Source organism: Mytilus galloprovincialis, chromosome 1 (genome assembly GCF_965363235.1).
Source record: "Mytilus galloprovincialis chromosome 1, xbMytGall1.hap1.1, whole genome shotgun sequence".
Classification (NCBI taxonomy): Eukaryota; Metazoa; Mollusca; class Bivalvia; order Mytilida; family Mytilidae; genus Mytilus; species Mytilus galloprovincialis.
In genome coordinates this window covers 11241856-11266684 of record NC_134838.1, presented here as the reverse complement: position 1 = coordinate 11266684, position 24829 = coordinate 11241856, and the positions used below count along the sequence as shown (strand labels likewise).

Below are 24829 nucleotides of genomic sequence, written 5' to 3'. Positions count from 1 at the left end.
TTTCTATTTCCTTATTGGATTTTCATTTCCTTATTCAATTTCCATTTCCTTATTCGGTTTCTTTTTCCTTATTCGGTTTCTTTTTCTTTTTTCAATTTTCATTTCCTTTTTCGGTTTCTATTTCCTTATTCGGTTTCTATAATCTTTTTCGATTTTCATTTCCTTATTCGGTTTCCATTTCCTTTTTCGATATTCAAATTTTGAAAAATATTACAAGTCCAAACTGAATTTTTTTTTTTCCTTCAAATTTTTTTTTCCTCAAATTTTTTTTTTCCTCAAAATTTTTTTTTCCTCAAATTTTTTTTTTTCCTCAAAATTTTTTTTCCTCAAAATTTTTTTGGCTCAAAATTTTTTTTCCTCATTTTTTTTCCCTCAAAATTTTTTTCCTCAAATATTTTTTTTTCCTCAAAATATTTTTCCTCAAAAAGTTTTTCTTCTAATTTTTTTGTCATTTCCTTATTCGTTTTCTTTTTCCTTTTTCGATTATCATCCTTATTCGATTTCCATTTCCTTAGTCGATTTTCACTTCCTTATTTGATTTTCTTTTCCCTATTCGGTTTCTTCTTCCTTTTTCAATATTCATTTCCTTTTTCGGTTCCTATTTCCTTATTCGGTTTCTATTTCCTTATTGGATTTTCATTTCCTTATTCGATGTCCATTTCCTTATTCAATTTTCATTTCCTTATTCGGTTTCTTTTTCCTTTTTCAATATTCATTTCCTTATTCGGTTTCTATTTCCTTATTCAGTTTCTATTTCCTTATTGGATTTTCATTTCCTTATTCGATTTCCATTTCCTTATTCGATTTTCATTTCCTTATTCGGTTTCTTTTTCCTTATTCGATTATTTATAGTATAACTAATCGCCGTATTTGTATATCAAAAATAAGACAACGCGTGACCGAACGACGCATGGATCAAACGAGCTGATACGAAATATGATACGGATTTTGCCATGTATTATACGCTTTATCATATGTTTCAACAGAAGAGTATTATATGAACTGTTTTCTGTTCCATAGCACTGGGTTACCTTCAGTTCTACTTCTGAATATGAATGAACTTTACAATATGAAAACGACGTTCGTGACGTCACATACAATATGAAAACGACGTTCGTGACGTCACATACCAAACAATGACGTCATTAAACAAAATTTTGAGAAAAAATTTTCATAAGTAAAAAAAAAATCCAAAACTGACTTTATGTAAAAAAAAAAAAAAAAAAAAAGTAGGGGTGTGATAAAGGGTATGCGATAAAGGGTAAGGGTGTGATAAAGGGTATGCGATAAAGGGTGCGCACCAAAGTTGCGCGATACGGATTAAACAGCATGCTATTTATCAAACATGCAAAACTACTGTATTTACTACTAAACATGTGATAAAAGGATATATTGACCTGAAAGAAGTATATTGACTGAGAACGTAGTCCGAGGTCGATATACTTCTTTGGGTCGATATATCCTGTATTGACCTCATACAAAGGCTAAATTTGTTATATTATTAATTTCCGACCATATTTCTATCAAAATCGTCATTTGATTTTGTTGGAATTTTATAGATATCATATTGTCTCCTTAACAATACAAAATATTAGTTGTTATTTCAATTGCTTTTTTTTTGTTTGTTTGTCATCTTAAGTATTTGAAGATTTTTTCCGTCAAATAATCGATCACAGATATCATCTGTTTCAAAACGTTAAGATCATTTAACAATATCCTGAAATTCAATACATGACGTCACAAAGTTTATCGGTTTTTATATTTTCTAAAAATAACCGTGCAATATGCTTTTTGCCGTACACTATGCTTTTTGCTATCCGCCGTTTTCTCTCTACCTTTCGAAAATATAGTTTAACATGTGACTATCCCTAAACGAATCAAATTTGTTAAAATATACAAATTAGTACCGATTATCAGGTTATCTGCATGTTGATATCGTAAAATATCAGCTGCGAGACATAATATGAAGCTTTTTGTCGAGTGAGCGTAGCGAACGAGATCAAAAAGCCTTCATATAATGTCAAGCAGCTGATATTTTACAATATAAATATGCAGATAATCTGATAATCGATTTATCGGGCTATATTTGCGTGTTTCGGAAGTGTTTTCTTTGTTTCACCAGCACACAAAAGATGACTTGATAAGTTCGGGTTTAAGTTATTAACGTCGGTTCAAACATTATGACGTCGCTGATATGTCAGGGTCAAAGTTATTACGACCGGGTCAACGTATTTGACGTCACAAAGACATGATACGGAATAATATTATTTATCGGTCGTCCCACTGTCTATATCACTCTGTTCAGCTCTTTATATTATTCCGTATACAAGGAAATGAAAATCCAATAAGGAAATAGAAACCGAATAAGGAACTAGAAACCGAAAAAGGAAATGAATATTGAAAAAGGAAAAAGAAACTGAATTAGGAAATGAAAATCGAATAAGGAAATGGAAATCGAATAAGGAAACGAAAATCCAATTAGGAAATAGAAACTGAATAAGGAAATAGAAACCGATAAAGGAAATGAATATTGAAAAAGGAAAAAGAAACCGAATAAGGAAATGAAAATCGAATAAGGAAATGGCAATCGAATAAGAAAATGAAAATCCAATAAGGAAATAGAAACTGAATAAGGAAATAGAAACCGAATAAGGAAATGAATATTGAAAAAGGAAAAAGAAACCGAATAAGGAAATGAAAATTGAATAAGAAAATGAAAATCGAATAAGGAAATGAAAATCCAATAAGGAAATAGAAACCGAATAAGGAAATAGAAACCGAAAAAGGAAATGAATATTGAAAAAGGAAGAAGAAACCGAATAAGGAAAAGAAAATCGAATAAGGAAATGAAAATCGAATAAGGAAATGGAAATCGAATAAGGATGATAATCGAAAAAGGAAAAAGAAAACGAATAAGGAAATGAAAAAAAAATTAGAAGAAAAACTTTTTGAGGAAAAATATTTTGAGGAAAAAAAAAAATTTGAGGAAAAAAAATTTTGAGGAAAAAAAAATTGAGGACAAATTTTTTTTGAGGAAACAAAATTTTGAGGAAAAAAAAAATTTTGAGGAAACAAAAAATTTGAGGAAAAAAAATTTTGAGGGAAAATAACATTTTTTAGGAAAAAATAATTTGAAGGAAAAAAAATTTTGAAGGAAGAAAAAATTCAGTTTGGACTTGTAATATTTTTCAAAATTTGAATATCGAAAAAGGAAAAAGGAAAAAGGAACCAACTTGTGTCTGGTACCAGTCCCACCAATGTTCATGGCGGATAATTATCGACACTGAGAAAAAAAACCGTTCATACTTAATGATTCCAAAAATCTCTATCATAATAATTGCACAAAAGAAAAACAACTTGGAACTGGTGTGTCATTTTCAATGGCGGATCTAGAAATTTACATAAGTGAGGGCCCACTGGCTGCCTAAGAGGGGGTCGTTCCCGTCACGCTTAAGTGATTCAGGTATATAATCAACCATTTTTTTTCTCAAAGGGGGGGGGGGGGCTCCCCCCTAAATTCGCCTCTGATTTTTTGTGTGTTGCTGTTGAAAACATAGTTGTCAAGTTTTAACTATTTTAGTACACCTATATGCTTACATTTCAACTGAGTTTGACGAACAGTCTAAAATATATTTCCGACATAGAGAAGTTCGTTGATAACTTTTTTTTCTTATCTCGAATAGTTTTGATTTTGTTTTCGATTGAAACCAAAAACGTAGACAAGGGTGTGTGTTCTATTCGGGAAAAATAAAATATTTCAAATTTATACCGAACGGCAAGTGAAATTTAATGAAGAATAAATAGCTCAAAAACATCCGTTCGCTGTATTTCCCCATTCTCTTTAAAACAAAATAAAAGAGAGAAAGGATGTCTTAGCATACACATGCTAACATGCTCCATGGTTGGTTGCACTTTCCTAAAGTCTTGCTTCAGCAATTGTACCAATCTAGCTACTGCAACGACAAATATTTTGTGTGTCTCATGTTAAATTTATTTTTAAAATAATTAGTTCATTCTATCATACTTCGTACAATTACAGCATTTTCAACCTGGATAACACCGGACACAATAATTAATGTTTACACATTGCTGAAAATATATTAGAAAAAAATCGTTGTTCAACGAAAGAAAAACATTACTTTCGGAACATTGTTTTGGATCGACGGTTTAGTTTTACACTTTGAGAAAGTCCAAAATTTAAGTTTTACCTGTAAGTGTAATTGTAATCCTAATTGTAGGTGTATGACAGTTTCCGCAAATATCTGATATCCCCTTGTAATACAAAATATTTGTAACTAATGTCGCGATAGGTGATCAGTTTATTATGATATATTTGTAACTGCATGGTTCTATATTATTTCCTTTTAATAAACATGCATTTTATATCTATTTTTACCAACAAAACGACCTCATTTCAATACACATTTTATATAATGTAACAAGTATGGACACAGACGCAAATTGTCAGTGGGGTTAAAGGTCGTTACATATGTATTGAAAGCTAGACTGGAAATGTGTATTAACAAATTGAGTTGATGTGTACATGTCTTCATTCAAATGCATTGACTGATAAAAAAAGGAGGCTTCAACTTCCACCCCTCTCTATGAATTAGTTGTTTGAGTGTTTGAATATGGAGTTTGTTAATAAATAGCTGCACTGTAAGCGCATGATATGTCTTGATTCCTTTTAAGCTTGCTTAAAGGTTGAACTATTTTGTTTTGTACAATTATGTCTATTTGTTTTCTCATTTCATTTGTTTTATATTTGTCATTTTAAGGTCTTTTATAGCTGACAGTGCTGTATGAGCTTTTGTCATTGTTGAAGGCTATTTGGGGACCTGTAGTTGTTAATCTTGTTTTAAATTTTGGAATGCAGCTGAAGTCAACAAACAGACATAGACAATTCACCCAAGTTTTATAAAATGATGTGGAAGTGTTTATGTGAATAATTGAGATGGGAAATGAGGAAAGTGTCAAAGTGACAACAACCCAACCATAGAGTAGACAACAGCTGAAGGCCTCCAATGGGTTTTCAATGTAGCCAGAAACTCCTGCAATTATAGGTGTCCAAAAACTATAAAATCCCTTCTTTTTTTTAGCATATATAAAAATTCATAACACAGAAATGTATAATCTGAAATTTATTACAATCAAAAGGGACCTTAGGTCAATAGTGTAAACAATTCACCAAAGTTTAATTAAAGGTGATGGATGCATTTTTGTGTTATTGTTTAAAATTGGAAAATTCTCTCTTTTTTAAGGATAAAATCTCTCTTCATAACATGGAAATGAAAATTCTAAAATTTATAAAATCGATGTGGAGCTAATGTCAATAGATATAAACATTTCAACAAAGTTTCTTGAAAGTAGGGGGAAGTGTTTTCTAGTTATTGTCTGAAGTGTGGATGATGGACTGATAGACAACAGTATACTATAATATGTTGTGTGTGAGACATTGGTATACTAAAATGGTTTTGAATGAATAATGATTAGAAACTGTTTAATGCAGTTATTGAGGGAACGACAGTGAAGAAATTGCTGAGATCAATGCGTTTGAATCCTAAGAATTCAATTTTTGTTGAAATGAAACAAAGTTCAATTTTTGACCCTTTGGATCTTAGTGTAGACCAATTTGAAAACGGGACAATCCTGTGCAATTGAATATTTCTGGCTATTGGCAATACTGTGCAATTGAAAATTTCTTGCTATTGCGCAATATTGTGCAATTAGATATTTCTTGCTATTGTGCAATACTGTGCAATTAAATATCTTGCTATTGCACAATACTGTGCAATTGGAGATTTCTTGCTAGTGTGCAATACTGTGCAATTGAACATTTCTTGCTATTGAACAATACTGCGCATTGCAGAATACTGCGCAATTGAAAATTTCTTGCTATTGCACAATACTTAGTATAATAATTTTTGACCCCGATTTGGACCAACTTGAAAACTGGGCCCATAATCAAAAATCTAAGTACATGTTCAGACTCACCATATCAAAGAACCCCAAGAATTCAATTTTTATTAAAATCAAGCTTATTTTAATTTTGGACCCTTTGGACTTTAATGTAGACCAATTAGAAAACAGGACCTAAAATTAAGAATTTGGACATGGTTAGATTTGGCACATCAAAGAAGCACAATACCGTAATTCATTTTTTTGATGAAATCAAACAAAGTTTAATTTTGGCCCCTTATTCCTTGGGACCAAAACTCCAAAATTAATCCAAACCTTCCTTTTGTGGTCATAAACCTTTATAGATTTCTATTAACTTATACTAAAGTTATTGTTCAAAAACCAAGAAAAATGCTTATTTGGGGCCTGTTTTTGACCCCTAAATCCTACACTGTTGGAACTAAAATTACCAAAATCTATCCCAACCCTCCTTATGTGGCCATAGACCTTATGTTAAAATATCGTAGATTTCTGTTTACTAATACTTAAGTTATCTTGTGTCTAAATTTCATATATTTCTATTTTACTTTTACTGAAGTTAGAGTGCGAAAACCGAATGTCTTTGGATGAAGACGATGATGCCAACGTGATACCAATGTACAACCAAAAAGTTTTCAATTTTTGCGGTTGTATAAAAATGATCTCAAATCAAATTTTTAATGGAGTTTGCAACAGTAATTATTCAACTACTCATTTCAATACATCATAAAGTATTAAAGTGTAAATGTCATACAGTCATGGTGATGATGCCTCCGCTAGCATATAACATTATAAAGGTACATAAATCAAGAACTGTAAAAGTGAAGCTGCTAAAAATTGAACTTAAACCGAGTTTAGAGGTACCGGTAATACATGTAAGCATTGTATACACATTTCACTAAATTTAGTTGAGACAAACTTGAGAAATTTTTCCATTTGTGAAAGGGGATAACCCTAGAATGATAATCAAAGTGCTTGTAATCACTGAATGGCTATTAAAGACTGCTTAAATTTATCAGTTGGTAGTAAAGTGAATTTTGCATTGTATATTGTATATATAGCATTATTTTAAGTCGATTCAACTACTATTCTGGACAGAGAAAGATAATTCCAATTTTCAAAGAAGATTTCATAAAGCAATGGTTTTAGGTAATATTAATTCAACAACCATTCTGGACAAAGAAAGATAACTCCAATTTATTGTCTTGAATCTACAAAAATGTTTGTTTTTGGCCCTAAATTCCTCGACTGTTTGCCCAATAACCCACAAAATTATATAAAAATTTCAAATATGTACAATGAAATATAGTTTTAGAAATTGATAAGCCTAGATAGGCCTTATATTTTTTCCCCCACATAGTTGAAGGACCATATACACTCAGGACAGAGTCATAAGTAGGCAGTAGTCTACAGATGTATTAAAACAACCTAGCATCATATTGTTAGTACAAATATAGTGGGAGTAGCATTCTCGGGTAAATTTGTTCTTTTTTTTAATATAAATATGTTTGGTTCAAATCAAAATAGAATGCTTTTATCTCCCTAATACTTACATTGTAAATAGAGGTGGTACTACTTTGACAAATCCTTGTACATGAGAGTTTTCTGTCAAATCTTTATTTCACAAAGAATGAATTGCATAACAATGAACTGAGCTCAAAGCAAAGTACTTTAATAATACACTTAGACAAAGAGCTAAATCCAGTGATATACTTTGTACTACAGGTCCTTCATTGACATCCATTGACCAAAACCATATCTCAACAACATTCCATACTACATGGTTGGATTCGGAAGTCCTGAAAAAGACATGATTTTTTTTAACATATTTTATAATGTAATAATATCCTATATTCCTGGTTTATCTTTTTTTGTGTTAATTATGTTTTCACAAAAAAATATTATATTATGCTCTATTATGGTGCATATGTTTCTTGACGATTGGTAAATAAATAAAATTGAGAATGGAAATGGGGAATGTGTCAAAGAGACAACAACCCCACCATAGAACAGACAACAGCAGAAGGTCACCAACAGGTCTTCAATGCAGCGAGAAATTCCCGCACACGGAGGCGTCCTTCAGCTGGCCCCTAAACAAATATATTTACTAGTTCAAAGATAATGAACGCCATACTAAACTCCGAATTGTACACAAGAAACCAAAATTAAAAATAATACAAGACTAACAAAGGCCAGAGGATCCTGACTTGGGACAGGCGCAAAAATGCGGCGGGGTTAAACAAGTTTATGATATCTCAATCCTCCCCCTATACCTCTAGCCAATGTAGAAAAGTAAACGCATAACAATACGCACATTAAAATTCAGTACAACAGATACTAGCAGTTAACTGACATGTCAGCTTCAGACTTCAATTAAATTGATTGAATGTCTAGGTCACTAAAAACGACTACCATTTCATATATTTTGTGTAATTTTGACAGACGGTGACCTTTAGCTGTTAATTTCTGTGTCATTTTGGTCTCTTGTGGAGAGTTGTCCCATTGGCGATCATACCACATCTTCTTTTTTATATATAAGTTTTGAAAACGTGTATTTAACAAATGTCCAAATAATTCTAAGATTACTTAACATGATTACCATTTCATATTTTGACAGATTTGGAGTATAACGAAAATAAAAATAAAATATGTTACTGGGTTTACTATTATGGACTCTGAGATTATGGACTCTGAAGATCTTTTAAATACAACTTAACTCATTATATAAGGTGTCATTCGATAGTGTATCTATAACTTTGCTTTTTAACTCGGAGATGGTGGGTGGGTTTATTCAAAGGGTCAATGAGTTAACATGGATTGTATCGAAATCCAATGACTTGATACACAACATCGCCATACAAATTAGGATGTGTTCTGTTTTAATAAGAATTTTGTAGGTACAGCCAAAATTTCTAGCCAAATATTTCTATCTAGGAAAGAATTCAGTTAATTTTTAGTTAATTTGTGATGACGAAATCCCTGACTTAATAATATACCAGTTGGCATTCGTTTTTAGCGTGTTTGCAACGTTGTATATACTCTTAAAATTGAGAAAGAAAAAGGGGAATGTGTCAAAGCGACAACAACCCGACCATAGAGCAGACAACAGCCGAAGTCGACCAATGGGTCTTCAATGTAGCGAGAAACTCCCGTACTCGTAGGCGTCCTTCAGCTGGCCCCTTAAAAATATGTATACTAGTACCATGACTAGTACAGTGATAATGGACGTCATACTAAACTCCGAATTATACACAAGAAACTAAAATAAAAAATCATACAAAACTAACAAAGGCCAGAGGCTCCTGACTTGGGACAGGCGCAAAATTGCGGCGGGGTTAAACATGTTTATGAGATCTCAACCCTCCCCCTATACCTCTAGCCAATGTAGAAAAGTAAACGCATAACAAGACGCACATTAAAATTCAGTTCAAGCATGAGTAGCTCACATACTAATCATAACATCATTTTTTGGATCCGTTCCATGAGAGCAAGATTAGTGCGATATGCAATTGTTGACATACTTAACAGTACCCGCATGTATTTTCCAATAAAAGTATAATAGATTCATTCTATAGATCTAGGCTACTCTAAAGGAGGATAGTATACCTCACCGAATAATGACTTCACGGTTCAGCTAACAAGCAAGCTAACCAAAGATATTACCTTTGCCTACACATTCAATGCAATCGGCTGTAATGATGTTGAATGGGGAGATGGACGTTGATTGTTGGACTCAAGTTTTTAGAATTTCTTTCCGAATCGCTCCGTAACTAGACATGCTATAGTTGCGCATTTGTTTTTATTTATTTTACCTGTAACACGAAAGGACATTTGCGCTTCAAACACTATGGACAATTACGCTAACTTTTAAAAACTTGTTCTTAACAAACCGGATATCATCTCTTTTTACATATATATACAAATTTACTTGTAAAGAAATGATTTTTGTACTGATATGTACGAAAATTTAGATTTTGTGTGGTATATTAGAGAAGTGTTTATGGGTGTGCCATTATATCCTTTAAATCAGTATTATATGATTCGTGGATTCGGAAATGGACTGTATTTAACCCTCTTGTTTTCGTTCTTATGCATTGAAGGTTCGATCAGCTGTATCCTCATTGATTGTTGTTTCTTTTTTCTTTTTTTCTTTGTTAAGATCGAATTTCGAATTTTAAACCAACGATGTTCGTATTGACTTTGAAGAATGAGAAGATAGTTACATACTTTTTTACCGGGCTATCATTTTTCAGACTTCAATTTCTTTTGTTGATGATATCAAGTGTCTGAAGTTCCATTAGAAAAAAAGTAAAATCACAACAATACCCGAGGAAAAAATCAAAACGGGAAACTCTCTAATGAAATGGCAAAATCAAAAGATCAAACACATCAAACAAATGGATAACAACTGTCATATTGCTGACTTGGTACAGGGATTTTCTTTTTTAATATAGATTAGACAGTTGGTTTTCTCGTTTGAATGATTTTACATTAGTACTTTTGGGGCCCTTTATAGCTTGTTGTTCGGTGTGAGCCAATGCTCCGTGTTGAAGGCCGTACATTGACCTTTAATCGTTTACTTTTATAAATTGTTATTTGGATGGAGAGCTGTCTCATTGGCATTCACACCACATCTTCCTATATCCATGATATCTATAAACCTAGTTTTATAGCTAGCTAAACCTCTCACTTGTATGACCAAGATGTTCCAAATTTTAAGTTTATCTGACGAAAAATGTCATAACCTTTAACGCTCGATTTAGACCAATGTTATGGGTTTACCAATCATCACACGGCAAACAAATAAAACATTGACCAGAATTATTCCATGCTCACTACAATTAAAGAACAATTTTACTTAACTCATTCAGGACTGCTTTTTTCCTTTTAAATGAAGAGTATACTTGAACAACAAGCCATCAACTAAATCAACAAACGTTGATTAAGCGCAAAAATCCTGAAGAAAGGGCGCAAATGCCCTTTTTTAAAGCACATATCATCCTATCAAAGAACTGAAATGTCCCGCGTCGCACTAGAGTTGACACAAACTCCAAATTGGTCCCAAATTTGATTACTACAAAACTTGAAATATAAAAAAAAGTCAGTATGAATAAAAAATATTCCTTAAGTTTTGACATTTATAACGTTGTTTGTAGGGACACTTGCATTAAAGTTGTATACGGTAAAGGAGGATTCGCCGGATATTCACTTATAACTAAAGGTTCAAGTTTGAATGAATTAATGATATTCAATTATCTACTACAAGGTGTTCAATGAAAAGTGGATGAAAGAAATCAAGTATGGCTTGAAAAGCATGAGCGTTCGGATGAGAGTCCTTTATTTCTGTATTTTCATATGCCACTTTCTCTATTCTTTATATTTTTGCCCATATTCAGGCAACGATTCTCTATTCTTGATCTTTTTTACGTATTTTTCCCGTACAGTAGATATTTATAATAGTTCATTGTTCTTTATTCTGTAAATTCCACCCTGTCCCCTTTTGAATATCATGAAGAATTATTTCATTACATGTTACAGCTACAATGTATGTCAATTCAGGAACATTGTTAGGTATACTGTTCTCATGTCAATTATAATATTGTTTTGCGTATTCTGTCGATGGTGGTCTGTGGTGAACTGTAGTTTTCGTAGACTATAGTTTTCGATGGTTAAAAGACATACCTCATTAAAACCGCGGGAAAATAGTTACCTCCCTCAATGTTGTAGTTTTTCGATACTTCTCTGTTCTTATCATAATTCACTTGACATTTTTTGTCAGGATGTTTTGATCACATCACCTGTCTATGACAGGTGAAAATAAGAAATAACATTACGTAGAAACTGAAAAAGAATCGAACATGACTTCCGTCAAAGTAGCAGTTAGAGTGAGACCGTTTAATAAGAGGTATTTTGAAAGTTATTTGACACGAACAGTTCTGTCATCATGGTCATTGTCATTGTCTTACCAAATAGATGGACTAGCTTACTGAAATTGAAACCCCCAAAATTCACACACACAGTTAAGAAGATAGCGTAAATAAATATTTCCTTAAACAGAGGAGTGAAACAGGACTCTATTACACAATTAAATAATCCCCAATATGGTTGTTCTACAGTCAAAAAAGTTAAAAGAAATTTTGCATTTTGCATTCTGTTTACCTGTACTGCATTTAGCGGTATCGGTTTGGATTCCAAGTATGTCCTCTCCGGTTTCCCGTTCGTTGTCTAGGCATTTGTGTGGCATCCAGGGTGACCTTATCCTTTATTTTGTATATAATGTTGTTTTTTTTATATTATGCATTTTTTTATATTTTTGAGGAAGAGCACGTCAGGTGAGTGGGTGTGTTCGTATGCTTTATTACATTGTACTTATTGTTTTGGGGAAGGTTAACTTTCTGTTAGTAAGACCCGTCAAGGCCAGGCTGGGAAACTGGATAGGCAAATGCTCACATTAAATCTGTATCGATACAGTGTGTTAAATGTCTTTCTTTTTACACCATAACCCATGGTGGTGCTCCTACTAAAGGAGGGAGATACGGAACATACATACATACTGCAACTCCCTTCTATGTCGGGAGAACCACCAATCCTAGAATTGGTGTAATATCACTCACACGGTTAAAATCCTCTGGATTATGTTTAAAAGATAAAACTTTTAAAACTATCAAAGAGATATTAATTATCTCCTCTGGGGGATGTGACCATATCACCATTATTTACACTATTCTGGTACACACTAAAAGTTGTCCATCATTCAAATATAAAAGTTGCTTCTTTCATATTAAGACGATAAAATGTAAATACACTATATACAAAAAATGTTCTATCTTTTTGGTATGTCCCTTCTTTTCAGCTCGGTATTCACAATAGGGCTGTGAGACATATATATATTTTCAACATTTATATGCCCCATTTTTTACGAGTTTAAACTTATGCTTAAATTCTGTACTACTCCATCTCACTTTGGGCCTTCTTCAGAATTCAATTATCACTGCTACATGTACAATGTGTTTTCATACTGGTAACATGCCTAAGTTATGTCTGTATGAGAATGAAACATAGAGATCACATCTGGAATTCCTTTCTTTTCAGCTCGGCATACACAATTTTGTTTTTATGACTAAATGCATTCAAAGGATTATTCAAATTAATTGTGATGTTTCAGAAAGCTATTATTTTGGCTTGACACTTTCTGAGAACCCTATGAAACTAAAATTCAACAAACCTGTGACTATCAAACTGATAAATTTGTCCTACATGTATTATAGGACAAACAGACAGACATTGTTAATAGGGGGGATACCCCACATGAACCTCATTTTATGTACTTAATGGGGCTCGCGGGTCTAAATCAAATTTTTTATTTAATATAAGATTTCGCTATATTTTTCTATAAATAGACTTTATTTCATACTTAAGAGAAAAATGAAATAAAAAAATGGGGTCACCGTTCATTTACGCTCACAATCGGTCTTTGAAAGAAGCAAACATTTTTGTAAATGTCCTTTTATTCTGTTGAACTAATAGGAGAAAAAGCGGTAATATCGAAATAGAAAAAAGAACTAAATTATAGAAATCGCTTAAATTTTACAATTATTTAGTTTCTGTACAGCTTATTCGAAAACAATAATAAAAAATATAGGTCACTGATGCGTTTAAAAAGATATTTCAAGTTTTATGCCAAAAAATGGTGTTTTTGCACCAAAGGGAGATAATTTAGAGCCTTTTCAATGATATCTACATTTTAAAAGTCACCTGGGGCCAACACGAATTGATTTTCTGGAATGATTTTTGTAACATATGATTAAGAAACAACTACTTAAGGTAATTAATAAAAAAAATAATAAAAAATAAATGTTTATTTTTTTTCTGAAAATTTTATTCCCCACCAGCCTCCTTCAAACTGTTTTTTTCCTATCTTGATATTGTCCTGAAGATACCATTCTGAGTGGGGAAACATGTCAAGCACTACTCTATAAAATAATTTCCAGGATATTGTCTTCCTGTTATAAATATACATGATATTATATAGATAAATATTGCCTTAAAGTAGTATTGTCTATTTAAACTACACAAGAAATATATACATGTACATGTAGTTTGGATTTATGAGGTTTAAAGATAAATTCACTTGACCTTTTAATATGGGGACAAAGTCCCCTATCACAGTAGAAAAATCAATAAAAAAAATAAATAGAGAAATTTTTATTGTACTAATGAACTCAAAATCGTTCAAACTTTTTGTCACTTTTTTTTATTCCTTCATTTGCGCAGAACACAGAAATCTACTTCCTTCTTCCGGTCTCGTTGTCGTGACCCTTTGAGTAGTCTAGTAAAATATAGGAACTCAAGGAACACAATACCAATATTTCATTTTTAATAATTCTTTGTCTTTGATATGAATTAACGTTACATTGCGTTTCTTTGTTTACATTAAACATGACGTCATAACTTAAATAACGTCAAAAGTAAAATCCCTAACAACAGAACCAAACTTGGAAACGTTACGGTATTTATGTTTCTTTTTTTTAGCAAATATATAATTTACAAAAAAAATAATTCATACAGACTTCGTCCCCATTCACAGGTACTGCCTGCCTCATATTAATTAATCTTATATGAATAATGTCCAAAATTTTATTTTAGTTTTGCAATTTTTTAACAAGTTTCCAGCTAGGTAAATTGCACTTCTGTAAATATAGAAAACACAATTTCCCAAAAGAAACTCCTTTTGCAACTTAAACTGTTACACTTTTACTATGAAGTTTTGTAAAAAATTATATTTGAGAACGGAAGGTTGATATGCACAATTATTTTATTCAAAGGTCAAAACATAGGGCTGTGAGCAGGGGTAGAAGTTAGCGCTGGTCCGGTGGTCCGGGACCAGTAGAATGTGCGTCGGACCAGTAGATTTTGTCAGCTGGTGGTCCGGCGGACCAGTAGAAATTTGTCGATAAAAATCACAAAACCCTTTGAAGGAGTTAAACCGCTGGTCAAAAAAATTAAAATAGAAATGAAAATCAAAAGGAAGATCGAAATAAAGTATATGAAATTGACAAAAGGAAACGCAAATACCAAAAATCATGGGAAAAAGATCGTGAATGGTTGAATTATATAGTAGATCGGAATTTAATGAACTGTACAACATGTGAAAAAAGGACCAGTAGATTTGGAGCCGGACCAGTAGAGTTTTTAGTCCACTGGTCCGGCTGGCCAGTACGCAAAAAAGCTTAAATTCGACCCCTGGCTGTGAGACATATATATCATTGTATATATTTTCAACATTTATATGCCCCAAATTTCTATGAGTTAAACTTATGCTTAAATTCTGTACTACTCTATCTCACTTTGGGCCTTCTTTAGATTTCAATTATCACTGCTACATGTACCATGTGTTTTCATACTTGTAACATGCCTAAGTTATGTCTGTATGAGAATGAAACATAGAGATCACATCTGGGAACCAGTGCATAAACGAAACAAAATATCTATGAATTTAATATATCTCCCTAAAAGAGGTGTGGCTTGTGAAACATCTGTACATGTATTTACGAATTTCATCCTTCAGAGCCTTTCCATCTATATTCAATACAATAATCAAATCAAATCAAATCAAATATTTTATTGTCATATAAACTTTACAGTTTGTGACCAACATATATTAATACAATAAACACAATAAACATATATACATACATATTAAACATACAAAATATCAACAGCATTAAAATTTATAACAACAAACAAGTTGTTAAGAGTCCCCTGCCCTCAGTTCTAATGACTTTTTCAAGAAGGATCCTAACTTATTTGTTTGTAAAGGCGATGATGGATTTAGTAAATAATGAATTTTTTCTTCTTCATTTAAATTATTAAAGTTATTATTTTCTGTACATATGTGATGAAAAAAGTCATTTCTTAGAGTTTTATTATACTCACAATATAGTAAAAAATGTTTCTCATCCTCTAGTATTTTACATTTATGGCAAAGACGTTCCTCTCTTGGGATTTTAAAATATCTCCCCTTTTCAATCAAGAGGGAGTGATCACTTATTCTAAATTTAGTGATTAATCTCCTTATCTGAAAATTAGATGTATTTAGATAATATTCTAGTTTGTAATCTTTTTAAAGTTTTTTATAGAGAAAAAATTTACTTTTATCATCGATGTTTTGAAATTTATTTTGAATTAAATCTTCATATCTATTTTTCATTTTTAACTTTATATCGTTTTTTATTTTATTTACATCTTTTATGTCCTTACAAGTAGAAAGAATATTAAGGTCAACGTTAGTCTCTTTAACAATATTTTTAGCATATGTATACCATGAGTAAGTTCCTGTCAAATCTAGAGACTGTGCTAGAGAAAAAGCTTCCTTTAACAATGGATTAATATTATTATTATATAGTCTAGCTAAATATAAAAGGGTTTGTGTTTTAATAAAACATTCTATAGGCAATCTTCCTAATTCAACTCTTGCTCCTAAATTGGATGCATTTTTTCTTATCCCTAGAGTAGATTTACAAAATTTAAGATGCATATTTTCTATGGGGGTTTTGTCTATAAAATCAAGTTGATTGATTTCTTTTCCTGAAGTTAAGGCTCTGCTTTTGGCTCGATGAAAAGAAATATATGTATCCAAATATGTTACTTCTGAATTATAGGTCAAAATTGGTTTTACTAAAGAATCAAAAAGATTATTTGCTACTTTTATAGGTAGATTATTCAATGATTTAGTATATGATTTTATTGCAAAAAATACTTTTTTTGCTTTTTTTGTCAGCTCTAAAGTACTTTGTGATAAATTTCCATTACATTTTATCAACATTCCCAAAAATGAATATTCTGTTACACTCTCTATGGCTTTATTCTCATAGTAAATATGTGATGTTTCACTTTTATGTTTTGACTGACTAAAAATCATGGATTTAGTTTTGTTTGTATTCAAAAAGAGTTGCCATTTGTTACAATATAATTTAACGTTATTTAAACTGTTTTGTAGACCCTCTTTTGATTCTGACAGGATTAAAAGATTATCCGCAAAAAGAAGGCATCCTACCTTACTATTTATAAGCTTAAGGGGACTTGAATCATTTCCCTCAAAATTTTTTACAATATCATTTATAAAGACATTAAATAAAGTGGGACTTAGTGTGTCTCCCTGTTTAACCCCTCTAGCAATATTAAAATATTCTGATACATAATCTTTATATTTTAAAGATGATTTAGTATTTAAGTATTGTTGTTTTATAACTCTATAAAAAGACTTGCCAACTCCCATTTTACATAATTTATAAAGTAAAGCAGTTCTCCATACTGAATCAAAAGCCTTTTTCAGATCTATGAAGCAGGCATAAATCTTTTTTTTCTCTTTATGTAAATATTTATTAATCAAGGACTTTAATAAAAAGATGCTATCAGCTGTTCTGTGATTTTCTCTGAAACCAAACTGACAATCACTTAATTGTTTGTCAACAATCTTGATTAGCCTATTATTTAATATGGCATTAAACATTTTTGGTAGATTACTTATAAGAGAAATGCCTCTATAATTATTAGGGTCTAACTTGTCACCTTTTTTATGTAAAGGGATCATGAAAGATAATTTCCAAGAATCTGGATAATTACCTGTCTTTAAAATCAAATTAAAAACTTTTACAATAGAATTAATTATCACAGGTTGTGAGTGTTTGAGTATTTCATTCACAATTCTATCTGGACCTGCTGATTTGTTTACTTTAAGGTTTGAAATGACCAGTTTTACTTCAGCAAATGTAATTGGTGCATCAGTTTCCATATTCAATAATAATAATGATGCACAAAATCTAGGTGGAGTTCAGATATTTTCCTGAGTTTATGTATTCATGATATATGACTCTTAAAAAACTTGGTGGATTTTCTGAGACTTTTTAATTGGAAAATAATTCTTCTCTTTACTCATCATTTTGACCTTCTTTAGTTTGAACAGGGTTTTTTTCTGTTATTTTTTTTCTCTCTCTGGAATATGTGTATCACTAGTGTAATTTAAAGATTTAGTAATAACTGCTTCTTGTCCAGTGATTCATATTTCATGCAGTTACAAGACCACTATTTCAAAGTTGACAATCTGACTTACCGGATATTAAATCAAAGAAATCCTACAGACTAAAATATCACAAGACAAGTGCTTACTACTATCGTATGCAAATTGACAGAAAAATTCAATTAGTTTAATTACTGTTACTTATCTAACTTTTAGACATCTGATTTAACACTGTAATAGTCTTAACTTCTAATTTTAAATTATGCAATTTATTTAATAGGGAAATTGATCTAGAGAGTAAATTTATAGTGTCTATGAATGGAGGGAAAACAACAATCACCAATCCTAAGGCAAGTATTTCATTTCATTTAGTTGACTTGTATAAGATGATGATGATAATGATGATGATGATGAGGCGGAGGAGGAATTGATGAAGATAGATGTATGTTGAGCATTCATTAGCCAATTAAATGCATAGTTGAGAAGCAGCGAATACCAATCAAGAATTCTTTGGTTTTACTAGGACATAAACAAACTCACCGCCTTCTGCATTAAAGGCAAACATGCTACCACATGATCACAGAGGCAGTCTGGTATAAAAAAAATACTGAGGACATTTATTTTAGTCAGAGCAGTAGGAACACAATCACAATTATAAAAAAATCCAATTATATGCACTTGATATTTAACAATTAATGTTTTATAAAGAGCAACTGCACTGAAGTATTCCTGGCTAATAAAAAACTTCTGATATATTTAATAGGAATTTTGGAAGGAGCTGCACTTTTTTATATGCATATCATTTGATAGCCTTGTGAAATTCAATGGAAATAAAAACATTATTTTCCATATTTATATCAATCATTTTTTCAATTACTAACTTTGAATTTATCTCTTTTCATTGGTTTCAACTTTCAATGATAGTGCTTTCACAAAAATTTGCTGTTTTGAGGGTTGCTCACTGGGTATTACATCTATGCTAAAATCAAAAAATAAATTTTTGGCTTTGACATAAAATTAAATGTTAGTAAATATTTTCTTTTTATAATGACAGAAAAAAGTAAATTCAGTACATGTTTAAGTCATTTTTTTCCTTGCAGATTCCTGAAAGGAATGCAGAAGGAGGACATGGTAAAGATGCCATGAGGATAAAAGATTTCACTTATGACTTTTCATTTTGGTCTGTGGATAAAAATGAGCCTAAATATTGTTCTCAAAAACAGGTTTGTTCAATAAATACCTTCATGCTGGAAGTGTTTCACTGAACTGTAAACACCGGACACCGAATGCGTCACCCATAATGATTGACGTGCACTGAGTGTCTCATTTGGTGCATTTATTTAATTAAGGAATGACTGTAATATTTTTTCTGTCTATGAAAAAATAACATAAAAAATGTGGTGTACACTGAATAAGGCGTGTAGTGGGTTATTTAACAGTGTGCACCACATTTTTAATGTTATTTCAAATAGACTGACAAGAAATTACAGTTATTTCTTATAATTTAATTTTAAATTCCATTTTAAACCAGCGTAAATCTTGAAAAAAACGTTGGTGACGTAATGGTCACATGACAAAATTGTGTCTATGATATGATAAACAAAACAACGTCAGCCAATCAGAAAACGCGTTACATCCAAAATTAAATTATTACATGATAGTTAATATTCTATGAATAGGTACATATAGTTTGAAATTTGTTTGGATTAAGATTTTTTTTAATGATTTTTAATGGTATGAAGATTTAGAAATAACTTCAAATCTTTAGTGATTAATCCGAAATTGATACTGATGATGTAGTTCTATGTATTGATGTGTTCACAGAAGAAAGCCTCACTTTATTATAAACTTATGACACTATTTTTTTGTAGGATTTTAACATTTCAGTTTGTAAGTTAGAAGCACTGTCTCTTTTGAATTGAATAAAATGTTTTATGTTTCAGGTTTTCCAGAGTTTAGGGTCAGATGTGGTGACTTCAGCATATGATGGTTACAATGCGTGTGTGTTTGCCTATGGTCAGACAGGGTCAGGAAAGAGTTATACTATGATGGGCAGCCAGGTGTGTTTATCCATCATGATTTTTGTTGAGCCTTCGACTTTAGTGGAAAAAGCGAGACTAAGCGATCCTACATTCCGTCGTCGTTGGCGGCGGCGTCCACAAATATTCACTCTATGGTTAAAGTTTTTAAAATTTTAATATCTTTCTTAAACTATCCTGGGTTTGTACCAAACTTAGACAGAAGCTTGTTTATGATCATAAAATAGTATCCAGAAGTAAATTTTGTAAAAAAAGTAAATCCATTTTTTCCGTATTTTTACTTTTAAATGGACTTAGTTTTTCTGCGGGGAAACATTACATTCACTCTGTGGTTAAAGTTTTTAAAATCTTAATAACTTTCTTAAACTATCCTTGGTTTGTACCAAACTTGGACAGAAGCTTGTTATGATCATAAGATAGTATCCAGAAGTAAATTTTGTAAAAAAATAAATCCATTTTTTCTGTATTTTACTTATAAATGGACTTAGATTTTCTTCCAGTTAACATTACATACAGTCTGCAGTTAAAGTTTTTAAAACATTTATTAGATTCAAAAACTATCCTGGATTTTTACCAAACTTGGACAGAAGCTTATTACAATCAAAAGATAGTATCAAGAGGAATATTTTTATTGATTTTTTTCCTCACTTTTGTTGAGCCTGCGATTTACAGCAAAAGTAGGCGAGACACCGGGTTCCGTGGAACCCTTACAAATTTTATTTTTATGACCTGCCTTCAACAGTCTCTCTGTTCATCCATTATATGTATCAAGTAAAAGTTTTGGTTTAAGGTACAGAGTGTGGCCATAAGTATTCGTCACATCATGACAAAAACAAAAACAACTGAAGATGAAATAAACAAATAATCTTTAGACAATTTTCTGCCTTTCATATTACTTTAAAACTACATGTATATAATATACTCGAGTATATTGAATCTATGATTTGCATTGCTTGAAAACTTTATATAATCATTGTCAAGTTATGTCATTACCAAGATCAGTCATATTTGGTATGAAGTTCTACCATTGCATGTTTAGTTGGAATTCTAACAATGATTTTTTTCATATTTTTTCATTTTTTGTGTATTGATTCTATTTGGAATGAAGTTTTATGTTTTGATCTGATCATATAATTTATATATAACTATTGCCAAAACCATATTAAAATAAGTACAGGCACACAACAATTGGATATAGAATTATGTTTAAGAATACCACATAATTGTCTCAAATATATTTTTTCAGGATGACCAAGGACTGATACCAAGAATTTGTCAGGTATAGTAAGCCCTAAATCTGAAAAAAAAAAGTAAGATCAGTAAATAAAAGTACATATGTAGAAAGGATGCTATAAATAGATTATTAGTATAAACAAAAAGCTTTTTTTACCAGGCAAAATATAGGAATGTTCTTATAATCATGATGATGCAATATTCCTCAAAAAAAGATTTTTCAATGTTTGCAACTTCATGTACTAGAGCACATTTATCATGGAAATAATATACATTATAAAGATCTTGAAAACAAATATTTTATTGTACAATGTATTATGAAAAGAAATAGAATAAAATCAAGCTATATAATCAGACATGTATGTATTTTTCACTCATTATGATTTGAATGATTTTTGTAGGAGCTGTTTTGTAGAATGAGAGAAGACGATACAAACTATAGGATAGAAGTCAGGTGAGATACCTTATTTGTTGAAGTTTTAAAAATGTTAAATTGGCTAAATCACATTGAAAGATACTGTGGATTCTTTTTTATTCATTTGATAACAAACTTCGTGGGTTACTTGGGTATTTGTGAACAACGAATTAAATAGTTCAACAAATTATAATTCTGTACATGCTTGATTTGAGACATTGGCAAAACAATGAATCCAAATATCCACCAAAATTAAAGTTTTCCTCCATCCACGAAAAATGGTACCCACGAAAATTAATGAATCCAAAGTAACACATACAATCTAGAGAAGTTAGAGGATTGTTTTAATCGAGGCCTCCTTCAAGTGGCATGGTTTGAGAGGAGACTTTATGCAAATTACTGAAAGTAATCATGTACTTTCAATTCATCAAATAAAAACTAAAAAGGTTAAAATAATGTGAAAGGTTTATTTACTTTATATTTCAGCTATATGGAAATATACAACGAAAAGGTTCGTGACTTGTTGAAGCAATCCTCAAATTCCAAGACAGTACATAACCTACGAGTCAGAGAACATCCGAAAGATGGACCTTATGTCCAAGGTAAATACATATATAAATACATTTATGTTTTAATGATGTTAAATTTATGTGATATAAAAACATTCAAAAAAAGTTTTAAAAATATATGTTTCAAAAGTATTTTCTCCCTTTTGAAATAAATATTGACTATTAAATGATATTATTACAACTCTTTTTCTAAAAATGATCAACACACACTTACAATAGGATGAAAAAAACCAGTTTATTGCAATTTTGTTTAAATTGTCTGTGTGAATCAATTCCTTGTTTACCATTTTAAATTATTTATTTGAGACTTGAAATTTCTTGTAACAAAAGTCTTGTCTCTTGTAAATTTTAGTGGACAAAGGTAATATTTATATGTTTAATTCTTATCGAAGAGAGGTAAAAGCTACCAAAGAGACATTCATACTGTTTAGTAATATTCAACCTGCAATAAAATATCCGAATCTCTTTGTTTTAGATCTGTCAAAACACATAGTAAATAATTATGAGGATGTAGAGGAACTAATGCATAGAGGTAATTCTGTCAGGTATGTTGTTTGTCTCACTTTATTATAAAATTGGATAGAATTGTTTTAAACATAAAATAATGGCTTATTGATATGCAGTTCATAAGAAAAAGGAGAAGTGTGGTAGCAACCCAAAGACATGAAAAAAACAATAGAAATTTAGAGGTCAACAATAATATAAAAAAGAAGATGTGGTATGATTGCCAATGAGACAACTATCAACAAAAGACCAAAATGACACAAACATTAACAACTATAGGTCCCCGTACGGCCTTCAACAATGAGCAAAGCCCATACCGCATAGTCAACTATAAAAGGCCCCGATAAGACAATGTAAAACAATTCAAACGAGAAAACTACTGGCCTTATTTATGTAAAAACATGAACGAAAAACAAATATAACAAGACTATTGTATACAAAATTTGAAGCTTTGAATTACCCTTTGTCTGGACAGGTAGTAAATAGATTTTACAGTAGACTTTTTCTTTAAACATCTGCTAGCAACAACAAATTACCAAAAGGATAAAAACATTTAAAGATCTTGAATAAATTAATTTATAATTTTATATAGACCAATTATGTGGATTCTATTAATTCATACCTGGTTTGACCCCTGCAGGCTGTTTCCATTAAAAAAATCATCATGCAATTTTATTTCTTTCATGTTTTTATTGGACTGCCTTCTGATTTAAAGCATGTTTATATTTTGACAGAGTTACAGCTACAACAAAGATGAATGACGTCAGTAGTAGATCACATGCCATATTCACTTTGGTCTTTACACAGGTTTGTTCTATATTTAGAATTGACGTTTGTAAAGATAATCTTATCTTTGTAAATTGTGTTGTGAACTCATTATTATTTTAAAGTTTATTAATCTTAGTGGAATTATTAATAGGGTTGCCATAATTGGAGTACTGTAGGATGTTCTAGATGCATAAAAAATGCTCTCACGAAACATCAAATTGTACAAGTTGAAAACAATTTTGAAGCATTGAGTTGTTTTCTATTACAAACACTACAGTTTAATACTCTTTAAATACCAATCTTAAGAAAGGGTAATGGTGAAGATAAATTGTTATAAGATACATTTTAAAATGTAAACAAAAAAAAAACTAATGATTATGATCTCCTTATCTTTATTGAAATATTTTCAATACTTGCTATTTTCATTCATATTCATCGAAGCGAATACACAGAATCACAAAAGTGCATTTTTTTTGTCGAGCTTGCAACTTTTGTTGCAGAAAGCTCGACATAGGGATAGTGATCGGCGGCGGCGGCGGCGTTAGCTCACTTCTTAAAAGCTTTATATTTTAGAAGGTGGAAGACCTGGATGCTTCATACTTTGTATATAGATTCTTCATGCTACGAAGTTTCCGTCAGTCACATGTCCAATATCCTTGACCTCATTTTCATGGTTCAGTGACCACTTGAAAAAAAAGTTCAAATTTTTTGTAATGTTGAATTCTCTCTTATTATAAGTAATAGGATAACTATATTTGATATGTGCGTACCTTGCAAGGTCCTCATGTCTGTCAGACAGTTTTAACTTGACCTCGTCCTCATTTCATGGATCAGTGAACAAGGTTAAGTTTTGGTGGTCAAGTCCATATCTCAGATACTATAAGCAATAGGGCTAGTATATTCGGTGTATGGAAGGACTGTAAGGTGTACATGTCCAAGTGGCAGGTGTCATCTGACCTTGACCTCATTTTCATGGTTCAGTGGTTATAGTTAAATTTTTGTGTTTTTGTCTGTTTTTCTCATACTATATGCAATAGGTCTACTATATTTGTTGTATGGAATGATTGTAAGGTGTACATGTCTAGCGGGCAGATGTCATGTGACCTTGACCTCATTTTCATGGTTCAGTGGTCAAAGTTAAGTTTTTGAGTTTTGGTCTTTTTATCTAATACTATATGCCATAGGTCAACTATATTTGGTGTATGGAAATATTTTATGATCTTTATGTCAATGACGCAGGTTTTATTTGACCCTGACCTCATTTTCACGGTTCATTGCACAGTGTTAAGTTTTTGTGTTTTGGTCTATTTTTCTTAAACTATAAGTAATGGGTCAACTATATATG

General features: G+C 31.2%; 1 protein-coding gene across 1 annotated transcript in view; it reads left to right on the top strand.

Moving 5' to 3' along the window:
* Nucleotides 1-11685: 11685 nt before the first annotated feature.
* The window catches only part of LOC143065190 (kinesin-like protein KIF16B), a 46239-nt gene continuing 33095 nt past the window's right edge, over nt 11686-24829 (top strand). The window contains exons 1-9 of the mRNA XM_076238611.1: nt 11686-11842; nt 18237-18306; nt 19057-19179; nt 19900-20016; nt 21242-21274; nt 21630-21682; nt 22130-22245; nt 22688-22757; nt 23451-23523. Coding sequence (XP_076094726.1) covers nt 11796-11842; nt 18237-18306; nt 19057-19179; nt 19900-20016; nt 21242-21274; nt 21630-21682; nt 22130-22245; nt 22688-22757; nt 23451-23523 — 702 coding nt within the window. The 5' untranslated portion in view covers nt 11686-11795. The remainder of the gene's footprint in view (nt 11843-18236; nt 18307-19056; nt 19180-19899; nt 20017-21241; nt 21275-21629; nt 21683-22129; nt 22246-22687; nt 22758-23450; nt 23524-24829) is intronic.